Source organism: Octopus bimaculoides, chromosome 6 (assembly GCF_046866305.1).
Source record: "Octopus bimaculoides isolate indiv1 chromosome 6, ASM4686630v1, whole genome shotgun sequence".
NCBI classification, from domain to species: Eukaryota; Metazoa; Mollusca; class Cephalopoda; order Octopoda; family Octopodidae; genus Octopus; species Octopus bimaculoides.
The window spans coordinates 114751575-114762939 of record NC_142933.1 but is presented as its reverse complement, the minus strand read 5'-3'; the positions used below and the strand labels follow the sequence as shown (position 1 = coordinate 114762939).

Sequence of the window (11365 nt, the reverse complement as noted above, 5' to 3'; positions counted from 1 at the left end):
AAGAGGAATTCAAATAGAGTTACCTCACCTTGCCATCTTTTCGTTACCAGATGGTAACGAAGTTGAAATATTCGGCAAAGACTAAAATTCGAGACTTGAAAGATGTATCTCAATCATGGGCAACCTGCTGCCTGCAGGGACTTTCCGAACGGCGTGCTTAAAGTAATATTCTTTTCTACTCTAGGCACAGGGCCCGAAATTTTATGGGAAGGAGTCAGTCGATTAGATTGACCTCAGTATAGTACCCCTGGTACTTAATTTATCGACCCCAAAAGGATGAAAGGTAAAATCGACCTCGGCGGAATTTGAACTAAGAACGTAAAGATAGACGAAATACCGCTAAACATTTCCTCCGACGTGCTAACGTTTCTAGATAGATCTTGTGACATCGCAACTCATTTCTACAGCTGAGTGAACGTGAAATAAAGTGTCTTGCTCAAGAACACCACATGCAGCTTGAACTCACGAAGTTACAAGAAATGCTAGACCTTATCATCACAGATGATTTCTCCTGGTGGTCTCACATTCTCATCATAGCCAACAAACTGTACCATAACAAATACTCTTTCTGTTTAGAACCAGAAAATACTTCAGCTTCCAGTAATTACTAACACTATCCAAAACTCAAGTGACACCCATTATGGAACATTGCTCCCACTTCTGGGGTAGTACTGCTACTACACACACAGAAATCCTAAACTGCAACAAGCAAAAACAATGTTCATACACTTTCACACCATATGGGAAGTGGCAGTATATTGAATCACAGTCTGCATTTATTACTGGGAGTGAAGATAAGCAGTGTTGTTATTTGCACTGGACACCAGCGACAATTTTGTATAAATAAGCATGTGTGTGTTTTACTTTAAGAAGGAAAAGGCTGATGGTGACTTCAAAATTTCAGCTCATTTGATGAAGGCAAATGAGCTGATGTACAATTGAACCGAAACGTTGAAGTCACTGACAATATTTTGGAGAATTGATCTTGTTGAGAAACATGTCAAGGATTGTCACTGTGCTTCAGTAAATCCAGCTAATTAACTAATTTGAATAACAGATGATGTGAAGTGACAGGTGAAGTGTAATACTTTGAAATTTTCATATATAGTAAAATATGGTGACAAAATAATGATCAAAGGATTCTATTGGTGCTACCCTAACTATTAATGAACAGAAGATACAATTAAAGATTCTTTCCTGTTTGCTGCTGTTTACTTAAACTTAAGAATAATGGGAAAGTTGAGAAAGTCTTTGTAATTCCATTCCTTAAAGGAAACTTTTGTTTAACTTAGTATTTTTTTCTTTCATTCTTTATTTTTATTACTAGCATTCCCATGTTGGCAAAAATGCTGGCAGATTAATTAATGATAGAAAATGGCATATCAATACAATGGGGTAAACTATTAATAATTGTCAACAATCTAGTAAATATATGTACATACACACAATTGAAGCACTTAAATAAGATCTAATGTCTCATTTGAAAATATCACCCACATAATGTATGGTTGTGCATACGCACACACACACATGTACATATATATACACACACACTTACACATACTTATTTTATAGACATTCTTGTCCCTCTCTTTCTCACTTTCTCTCTATATATATATGTGTGTATGTATATATACATATACTCATACATATGCATACCTGTTCATGAACATTTATGCATGGACATACATATGTAGTGCGGCTGAGAACTGTATATAATTTCTTTCTTTATATATATATATGTATACGCACAGGCATATATTTGTTTCTTTTTTTTTTAGATCGATGAAATCATTTTATTGTTTGTAACATATATGCCTCTTTGTGAGTGTGTGTGTATGTGTGCATGTATGTGTGTGAAATGGATAAATATAATTTACAATTAAAAATTCATTGGTTGATTCATTGACAACATGTTTCAGTCTTATTAGACTTCCTTAATAAAGCAGTCTTAGCAAATCATAGAATAACAGACAGTATTTTTTTTTTTTTTGTGTAAGGATTACTCACTGATTAGACCAGTGGTTCTGGACCATTTTTTGCCTATGGACCCCTTTAATTTGTATTATACTGGACCTTCATAGCCATTCGATGTATATGAAATAAAAACATCCTACTGTATTTTTTATAATCAAATATGAATTGTTTTAAAATAAAAAAATAAAAATCTTTTGTGTATTATGGAAGTATAAGCAATTTATTGTAAATAAATTTTAACAACAAAATCTTATATAGGTCCCAAGGGCATATAGGTTGAGGGACACTGGATTAGACTATTTAAATATTACGCTAGTCCACACTTAACTATATATTTTTGATGCAGAATACATCCTTGGGAAATTAGCCAACGTAATTAATTAGCTCGATACAGCAAGCACTATTAAGAATTGAAGCCAAAATCGAAAGGAGCCAACAAATTGCATATTAATAACATGTTGGACGAGACAGTCGAGCGGATAAAGTAAACATAGGTCAAGAGTTCAAATCCGTTATTGGCGTTTCATTCAATGTTTCAAGACAAAACGCTGTTTCATTCGTTACCTCACTTCATCTGTTTGTCGTGGATACATAGCAAACCATCGACTATTGTACAATAGTCTCAGTCCAGCCCTGTTCACTTTCTGGTTCTGATTGTGATATATTTTGTAGGAGAGCCACGTTAAATTCATCACACACATGACATCCATCGTGAATGTTTTCCGAGGCAACCAGGAATTCCTCACCAATAAGCTGGCTCTAATCAATCTACCATACCTTTCCAGTGACTAGCTCGAACTATTTGAATTAATCGACATATTTTTCCTTTCTTAATTTTTATATATTTTTTTTTTTTTTTAATTACAAGTCAAAAGTTCTAACAGCTACTGTCGTATAATTTATATCTCAGAAAACTTTCCCGAAACCTGCTCCGTCTGTGTGACGTCAGAATTTATTGCCGTCATATTCATTGTGATTCCTTTAGATATGGTGTTCGGATTAATTGTTGGCGGCTATGTCTTTACTTCGTTGTTGCTTCTTAAATACCCGAATTTATTACACAAAAAGAAACGAATTAAGTTTACTGCACGTCATATTAGCCATAGAGGCGGTAAGTTAGCTGTTTGCTTGTAAAGTTTTGTATTTTATGTACTGTGTATTGCCGATAAATTACATAATATTTAGTTACCCACACGCAGCATTGTTTACACACACATATATATACATATACACGTGTGTGTGTGTGTATGTATGGGTAATTGTTTATTGATCAAATAATTCAACCAGCAAATATAAGTCCTATCGCTCGACCAGCTAGAACTAGCAGCCAAATCGCCTTTAACTGGACATCCTACTGCCTTGAAAGGGAAGGACTTGTGAGATAATGCTGGGCCTAGATTCACGGCAAGACAGATAGGCCACAGCTGGAATACATTCGATCATGGGCCTATTGAATCGGAACTGATTTGAGTGCTTAAAAAAATTACTGATTCATTTATTTTCCTGCATTTTTTTACGGTTTACTTTTTTGTAAATTATGTTCGTTTTCACTGAATCATTGCTTAATAAATTGAAATTTCCTCATTTATAACACATACATTATTTTTAAATGTTGTTACGATCAAATAGTAGCAGATTGACAGACTAAATAACTCCGTTTAAAGCTAATTGTAAAATTAGAACAAGAAAAAATTTCAAAATAGATGAATGAAGTGGCAAAATCAAAAATTTCCTTCAAATTGAAACATTTCCCGTTATTAATTTAGTTCCTGTATTTGCAAATTAAAAGCTATGGACATCGAATTTCCTTTACAAAATGAAAATTAAAAGTCCAATCTTTATAATAGTTTTTTGGTTTTTTTTACTACCAGAATAGTTTGTTTACGTTCATTACTCATTGTTTATTTCTTTTTATGTACATCGCTAATTCAATTCGACGCTGACAGACACCGATATTAGTTCTGTTCTTTCGCCTTCACATCATTGTTTGAAATTATCGATTAAACAGAATTAGACAATGACAAGACAAGTCAATTAGTTCATTCTAACGATCGTAATTATATATAAATTCCTCAATATAGCCTTCGTTACAGGTAATTTTTATACGAGTCAACTAGAAATAACAGCCAAATCTTCCCCCTTTACCATCTTATATAAGAAAAGGGCTCATTAGATAAGATAGCTGTACATAGCTTTATAAAAATAAAAAAGTTAAAAGGAAAAACAGGCTGCTTGATCAAGGGCTGTCTTGGGGCTGAACAAGCGAAAAATGTGGTAAATGTGGTGCGATAAGTGCAGATTGTGTTGAGAATTTTCAAATAGAGACTTGGAGGTGTTTACCAGTCTATTACCAGTTCTTCAATCAGAAAAAAAAAACAAAAAAACAATACATTTGCATTGAATTTCTTTACAATTAATCATACATCGTAGTTTAGAGAATGATCTAGAAAAGTAACGCAGGTGGGTTCCGCAAGTGTTTTCTAGGAATTCCGCGATAATAATTTCGGGAGTTCTTTTAATAGCATTTAATAAAAAAATATTTTATAAAAACAAATGGCAATAGCCATTTTCAAAATACTAAGTTTTTTTTTGCAATAAATAAATTCTTTCAGAGTTTATTTCGTTTAAAGTTATATTAAAATTAAATTAGTAGGGCTTGACTGTAAAATATAAAGATTTTGTGATCTTTGGAAAATCGTATAAGGTTTTTCGTAGTAGAATAAGTTTGAAAACCATTGATATACAAGCTTCTTGATTTGTATTGTTTAAATTTCTTTAATCACTGATTTCTGGCTATAATGTGGCAGAAAATAGAATTAATATCGATCGATGTCTGGCTGGAAACATGAAGAGCTTTCATTGTTGTCATGGTAGTTTGAATTACTGCCGTTTTTTCACCCCTGCCTCGAAAATACAACGATTGCTTTTTATGCTGGGTCTTAATTTGATAGTTATCTCATTCTATGAACACTTATTAGTTCTCAGTTTAAAAGGACTTTGTTCGAAACTCCCCTCGTAGCGACCAACTTTATTATATGTTAATATTTACGTTACAAATAGAGCGTTAAAATCAACAGAATTGTAAATTTATCAATATTTATGTTTCTCCTTTATTTCATTTCTCTTGCCATTTTATTATATCAGTGATGCATATAACACACACACACGCACTATATAGTGTGTGTGTGTGTGTGTGTGTGTGTGTGCACGCACACGTCCACCAATTTCTTTTTTTTTTAAATCGGGCATTCCTTCGATATAACTCGACTATTTGTTTTGGTTTCGTCGAGTTAAAGCGAAGGATTACCTTTCAGTTCGGACACCATCCGAAAGGTATTTGTTGTAAATTGCACTAAAAAATACCCATTTCTTTTTAAAGTTATGAGAAAAAATCGACTCGTGTGAATTATCCGAAACTCCCCTCCCCACCTCTGAATTTTTTCACCACCTCAAAGATATTGGTGGAAAATTTCATTATAAAATACCCATTGACAGCATTTTGTGAGGGAACAAAGTCGGGATAGGGGTGGGTACACTTCTGTAGGTATGCCTATTATGTCTTATCGTATATCAATATATTTACACTCATCCGAATACATTAGATTTCTTGCTTGGTAAGCAGCGTAATTCTTCTTAACTAGATAGTAAACGGTACTTCTATTGGAATATAACACATGTGTATATGATACACATATAATACAGAACCACATTAAAAATCCAAATTCGGAAGAAAAAAAGAGGAACAAAGAAAGTTAAAGAAAAAAAAGAAAGAACTGGGTAGTTATGGAAAACGTCACGATCTCACTTGGTTTTCCTAATTTATTGAAATAAATGAATGTTATAAACTGTTTTAGAAATACGATAATAGACAAGTTGTATTTCCCCTCTGGTTGAGCTTTCTCTTATCGTATAGAACCCTACAGATTGTATAATTGTAAGGAATTTTATCAAGATGAAGCATAAAATAGATGGAAGGTGGGACAGAATTTTTTTTTTTTAAAGTTCTCTTTTGCAGTCGAAACATCCGATGTTTGAAATAGAAATTCGAAGACTTGTTTTGAATAAATAAATAAACATGAAGTGATGTAATTCACTTATTTTGAAACATGTCTTCATTCGTTTCAGCATTTCAGAGATGGCTCACGTTTAATTATAGGAGTACTTTTGATTTTTATCTCACATTTTCTCTTGGTGCATACTTTCTCTTTTCAAGATGCTATAAATCTTATTGTAATATTAAATTTCAATATGTAATGTTCTAATTTTAGTTCAATGTTGAATAATGTATTATTACTTAATATATATGTGTAAACTATAATAAACTTAATGTATAGTCATATGCATTTTAACTATTTAATGCAATAAATAATAAACAGATTTGAAGCTAACTAGAATTAGATGCAAGTTCTCCGGTATTTTCTTTCGTGTAAATAAATGTTTATGTTAATTTTAAAAAGAACTATAGAAAAATTAATTCTGGTAAATTCAAATAAGCTCAGGTGATCCATCACTGTTTTTCAATTTTTTATGATGTGAAATATCCCAAATTAATACTACTATTTCTGTAACCTGTGATTGAATGCTAAGGCTAACCAATTAAACCAAAAACTAAAGTAATAAAATTTATTCAATTATTATTTTTCTTTTACGAGTTAGAATATGGAAATATAGTTGTTTTTATAGAGCTAAGTAAACTAAGACAAATTATTCGCGTGAACTTTTCCTTCAGTTTTGCAACAGCTTGTAGCAAGCTTATATGTTTCTTAAGTCAATGACATCAATAGTAACTTTTAAAGAAACGAAGACAGTATTATTATAGCTTTAATCGACTATTAGCTGTAATAATTTTAAACACATCAAGGACATTTTTGGCCCATGCTCGACCACTGTAATTTGCAGCAAATCGAAGCAATTCTATATTTTGAATCGGAAAATAAACAATCACAGAACATTGTTCACGATTTATTAAAAACATTTGCTGTTCCTTAATTAAGATTTTGTTTGATTCGTACAGTGGTCGAACTTCACACCAAAATATCCTTAATCTGGTTTAAATTATTACTACTGTTCGTTTAAACTTCTTATTGCGTAAGAGTTATTGTTGTTATTCATTTATGGAATGAAAGAACAAATTAAAGAAAAATATTAATCGAATAATTTCTATTATATTACGCGAACGGAATCTTCGTGCCAGCGGTTCTCAACCATTTCCTTTTATCCATGTACCTATTTGATTCCTTTTTTTACTCACGTGGACCCACTTGGCCAACCAGTGTTTCAAAACAACCACATATTGTTGTAATTAATTATGAGGAATTGTATGAAAATATTTTGTATAACCAATTTATTGCACATAGAATTTTAACAGCAAAATTTTATGCAGACTCAAGGGTTATACGGACCCCGGTTGAGGGCCACTGCTCTATGCGGTCGCTCGATTGACAAGAATGCCAAATCTTAATTAATGACACCCACCCAACTTTAAACAACATATAAAAGAAAACCTTAACTGTATCCAAAAATATCCTCCTATGATAAACAATTTGGCCGAAGCACAGCAAAATAAAAGAGAAACTGCTATTAGCTAGTTTCACTCATAAGTGGCACGTTACGCTCGCAGGTGATCGTCACACTCGCGCACACGTTCGTTTGGATAGAATACCATCATTCGATTTGTGTTAGAACTACCGTACCTTCTTTATCATAGTATATCATTATATCATATTTTGGGGGGAAATTTGGCTGCTATATAACTGCGTAAAAAACTCTTTGCCGGCATTTCTTTTAATAAGTGACAACTCCGAGGGGAGAGATTGCTCTATTGAACTTATACATTTTTTTTTTTTTTTTTTGAAAAACAAAAATGGCATAAATTGAACACAGTTAGTAATATATCCTGTCTATTTCTTATATTGTTTTCCTCGGTGATTTCGACAAGAAGTCTTCCAGTTGTTTGAGCAAAAGCAGTATTTACCATTATAGGATACTTGTATCCTTATGCACAATAAGCATGACGGTGTGTGTGACATGTCTGGCCCTTTTAAATCGCATGTACAACCCACCTGACAGGCCTGTGAAGACCATGGCCACAGCTTCAACCATCAGACCATTAAAATATAAATAGACTGCGGCATGGAAAATAGAGGTTAGCCATGCAGAAACACACAAATACTGTTAACTTCACTTAAATATTTATTGTTTGTAATACAATGTTGCTCGAAACTGCGACCTGGTCACTGGCAAAAGTTGTGCTGCAAAAAAATAAACACACATCTCCAAAAAATTATCTTAATTTAACCAACTGGGTTAGGTTGACCCAACTGAAAAGCTGTTACTTATTTCCTATATAGGAAATTTATAGACATTTAAATTGTATTGCTTATTATTTTATTACAAAAAGTTGTAATAAATATGTCTTAATAATAAATCATATTTTTCTTTCACTCTGTTTTTATTGAAAGAGCTGTTGCTATATTTTCTTTGGCATTAGGTTTGATGCTCTGCTTACAGTAACCATTAGTGGCTTATTTATACCAAATGAGTTCTGCATTTCCATTACTTTTAGATATATGTAAGGAGAAAGCTGTATGTTTAGCTCCTTGATTTGGGGATTTTCATATCTTGTCATGTCAACTGAATATCTTTATATCTTGTCATGTCAACTGCAGGTTGCTTTGGTTGCCACTGAGATTAGTCTAATCATGAAACTAGTCCTGCTCGATGTAAAATACCCACCATCAGTGCTAGAGCCAGTGGGGCTATCTAAGGATGACTAGGCCTGATGAGATTGGTCCTACTCTTTGGGCTGGAGGTAGATACCTCATATGTGATTTGTGATTTTTTTCACTCCATCATATATCCTAAATGCTGTGGTAGAGGTGGGGGTTGCTGAATCCCTAGCTGAGCGGTGCAAAAATTCTGAAATATTGTAATTTTCTGCCGAATCATATTTTTTAATTAATGACATTTGAAATGTCCAGGGGAATTGTGTTGCTGACAACAGAGTTTTTGTTATTGTTAGTGGTTCATCTGACTGAAGTATTTGGTGACACTCATGAAGGTGCTTGGTTGTGCCTCAGCCATTTTGATCACCCATGGTAATACCATGAGTAGTTTGGGTTACCTTAAACATTTTTTATTGAAGTGTGTAATTAGGTGGATGCTTGTTTGCCTTTTTGACTCCTTGTTATTGTCCATTTACGTTTGTGAGCAGTAATAAATCTTTTCTACTCTAAGCACAAAGCCCAAAATTTTGGGGGGAGGAGTCCAGTTGATTAGATAGACTCCAGTATGCAGCTGGTACTTAATTTAGCATCCCGAAAGGATGAAAAGTAAAGTCGACCTCGGCGGAATTTGAACTCAGAACATAAAGACAGATGAAATACTGCTAAGCATTTTACCTGGTATGTTAACGTTACTGCGGGCTTGCTGCCCTAGCAGTAATAAATAATGTAATATAAGTTAGTTATGAGAAGCAGTAACTTAACACTGAAGTATTTTATTGGAAAATCTCCATTTGATCTGCTTAAGTTTTAAAACTATTGGGTGAGGCATGTGCAATTATCAACAGGAAATAATTTTTCTCTAACACAAATTCCATAGCATATTTAGAAAAACATGTCACATGAAAATTAGTCATTAAGCTAATGTCTTCTATATAATTATTTTCTATTTGTTTTTTTATTCTCACAACAGTGAATATGTTGACACAAAGTTTTTCAAGTGAAAGAAGCACACAAATGGAAATTTCTAGAAAGACTGGGAAAGTTTCTGACAGGTGTACAAATGTTGTCGGTCATGCACTGGACTATCAGCTGTTGGGAATAACTTCACACACACACTAGGTTGAGCTTGTATAGCCCAGTTATGCTGGTGCCATTTTATTGTCAAAGCCATCATAGCAATACCTTCGTGCATTATGTACAACATGCTCTGCACTCTACACTGTGTTTAAAATGAGAATATGGTTTTCAGATATCCTGTGACTAATAATGAAAAGTAAAAAAAAAAGAAAAATTGTACATTATTCCAAAAATTGAAAAGAAAAAAAAAGAATCTGAAATCCTAAACACATTCAATCCCAAGTATTTTAAATAAAGAATTATCAACTAGTATCATGGTTTATTCTGCAGTATAGGACAGTGAGAATGGTATGGATATTTAAATTGAACATCTGTAAGTCAAAAGTGGGTGGGATAGGGGATGTCAAAGAATTGATGTTCTGGGAAAGAATGAATGAGTTATAAAAGATCTGTGGTGCAAGATACTGTATAAGAGCAGTGGAAGTGTTATGTGGGCTTGGTGGAGTTTGTATGCAAATACTTCTGTAGAATAGAAACCATTGTCTCATAGTAAAGAAAGAGTGTAGAGAGACAGCATACTCATGGATCAAAGATTGTGGTGTATTGGTAAATAAATGTTTACTAATTAGTCAGATGGCTTTCTTTTAGATAAGGGTCAAGGGTGTTTGTGTGTGTATGTAGAAGCAGTACCATCTCACCTGTGAGTGCAGTATGTACAGATTTAGTAGCAGATCAGAACTGAGGTATTTCTTAGCTGGTTTAAGGGGACATAGTTTTTATCTATGTTACGAATGCTAGGAAAAATCACGAGAGTTTGTGTGGGGCTTAGCATGTGTAGCAAATTTAAAGGTTTTACTTGCATTAAGCTGGCAGAATTATTAGCATGCTGGGCAAAATGCCTAGTGGTATTTGCCCGTCTTTACATTTTGAGTTCAGATTCCACTGAGGTCATCTTTGCTTTTCATCCTTTCAGGGTCAATGTAATCGACTGGCCCCCCCTCCCCCCAAATTTCAAGCATTGTGCCTATAGTTGAAAGGATTATTACATAGTGACGTAGATTTGTGTTCCCTTGATATGTGCTGTGATTGTGCCCTTGCATTGTTGAATGAGATGAGATTACTACCATATAGCATCGCAATTCATGTACATGTTTCATACAGTTTGTATTTATGTATGGAGAGAGAAATTTTTTGTTATTGTTTTTGTGTACTAACAGTCAGTTCTAATAGAACAAAGGCCTTTGCATAGAGGTACTATGTTGAATAATTATGTACAAACTGATGATGATGATGAAGCTATATGTATAGTATGTCAGATATGCAACAGCTCCGCCTAGTTCAAGAACACACCGTGTAATCCAATATACAGGGTTTGTCATATGCAGTACTATGTTGCATTTTCTTCAAGTTTCTCCATCTAGGTTCTGATGGAAGCCAAAAAAGTGGGCAAAGTGGATTCAGTTGTGTAGCTGGCTGCCCACAAGATTGTATAATTATGTGCAGCCAAGAAAAATGTTTGGGATTAATGTGGTTTTTGAAGCTACTGTATTTTGTTTGTTTTTTTATCTTATCAATATGCTTTTAGC

The 11365-nt window shown here is 33.6% G+C and overlaps 1 protein-coding gene across 1 annotated transcript in view; it reads left to right on the top strand.

Moving 5' to 3' along the window:
- The first annotated feature begins 2946 nt into the window (after positions 1-2946).
- The window catches only part of LOC106881455 (lysophospholipase D GDPD1), a 32690-nt gene continuing 24271 nt past the window's right edge, over positions 2947-11365 (top strand). Inside the window, exon 1 of the mRNA XM_014931839.3 lies at positions 2947-3088. Within this exon, the coding sequence (XP_014787325.1) occupies positions 2965-3088 (124 nt within the window). The 5' untranslated portion in view covers positions 2947-2964. The remainder of the gene's footprint in view (positions 3089-11365) is intronic.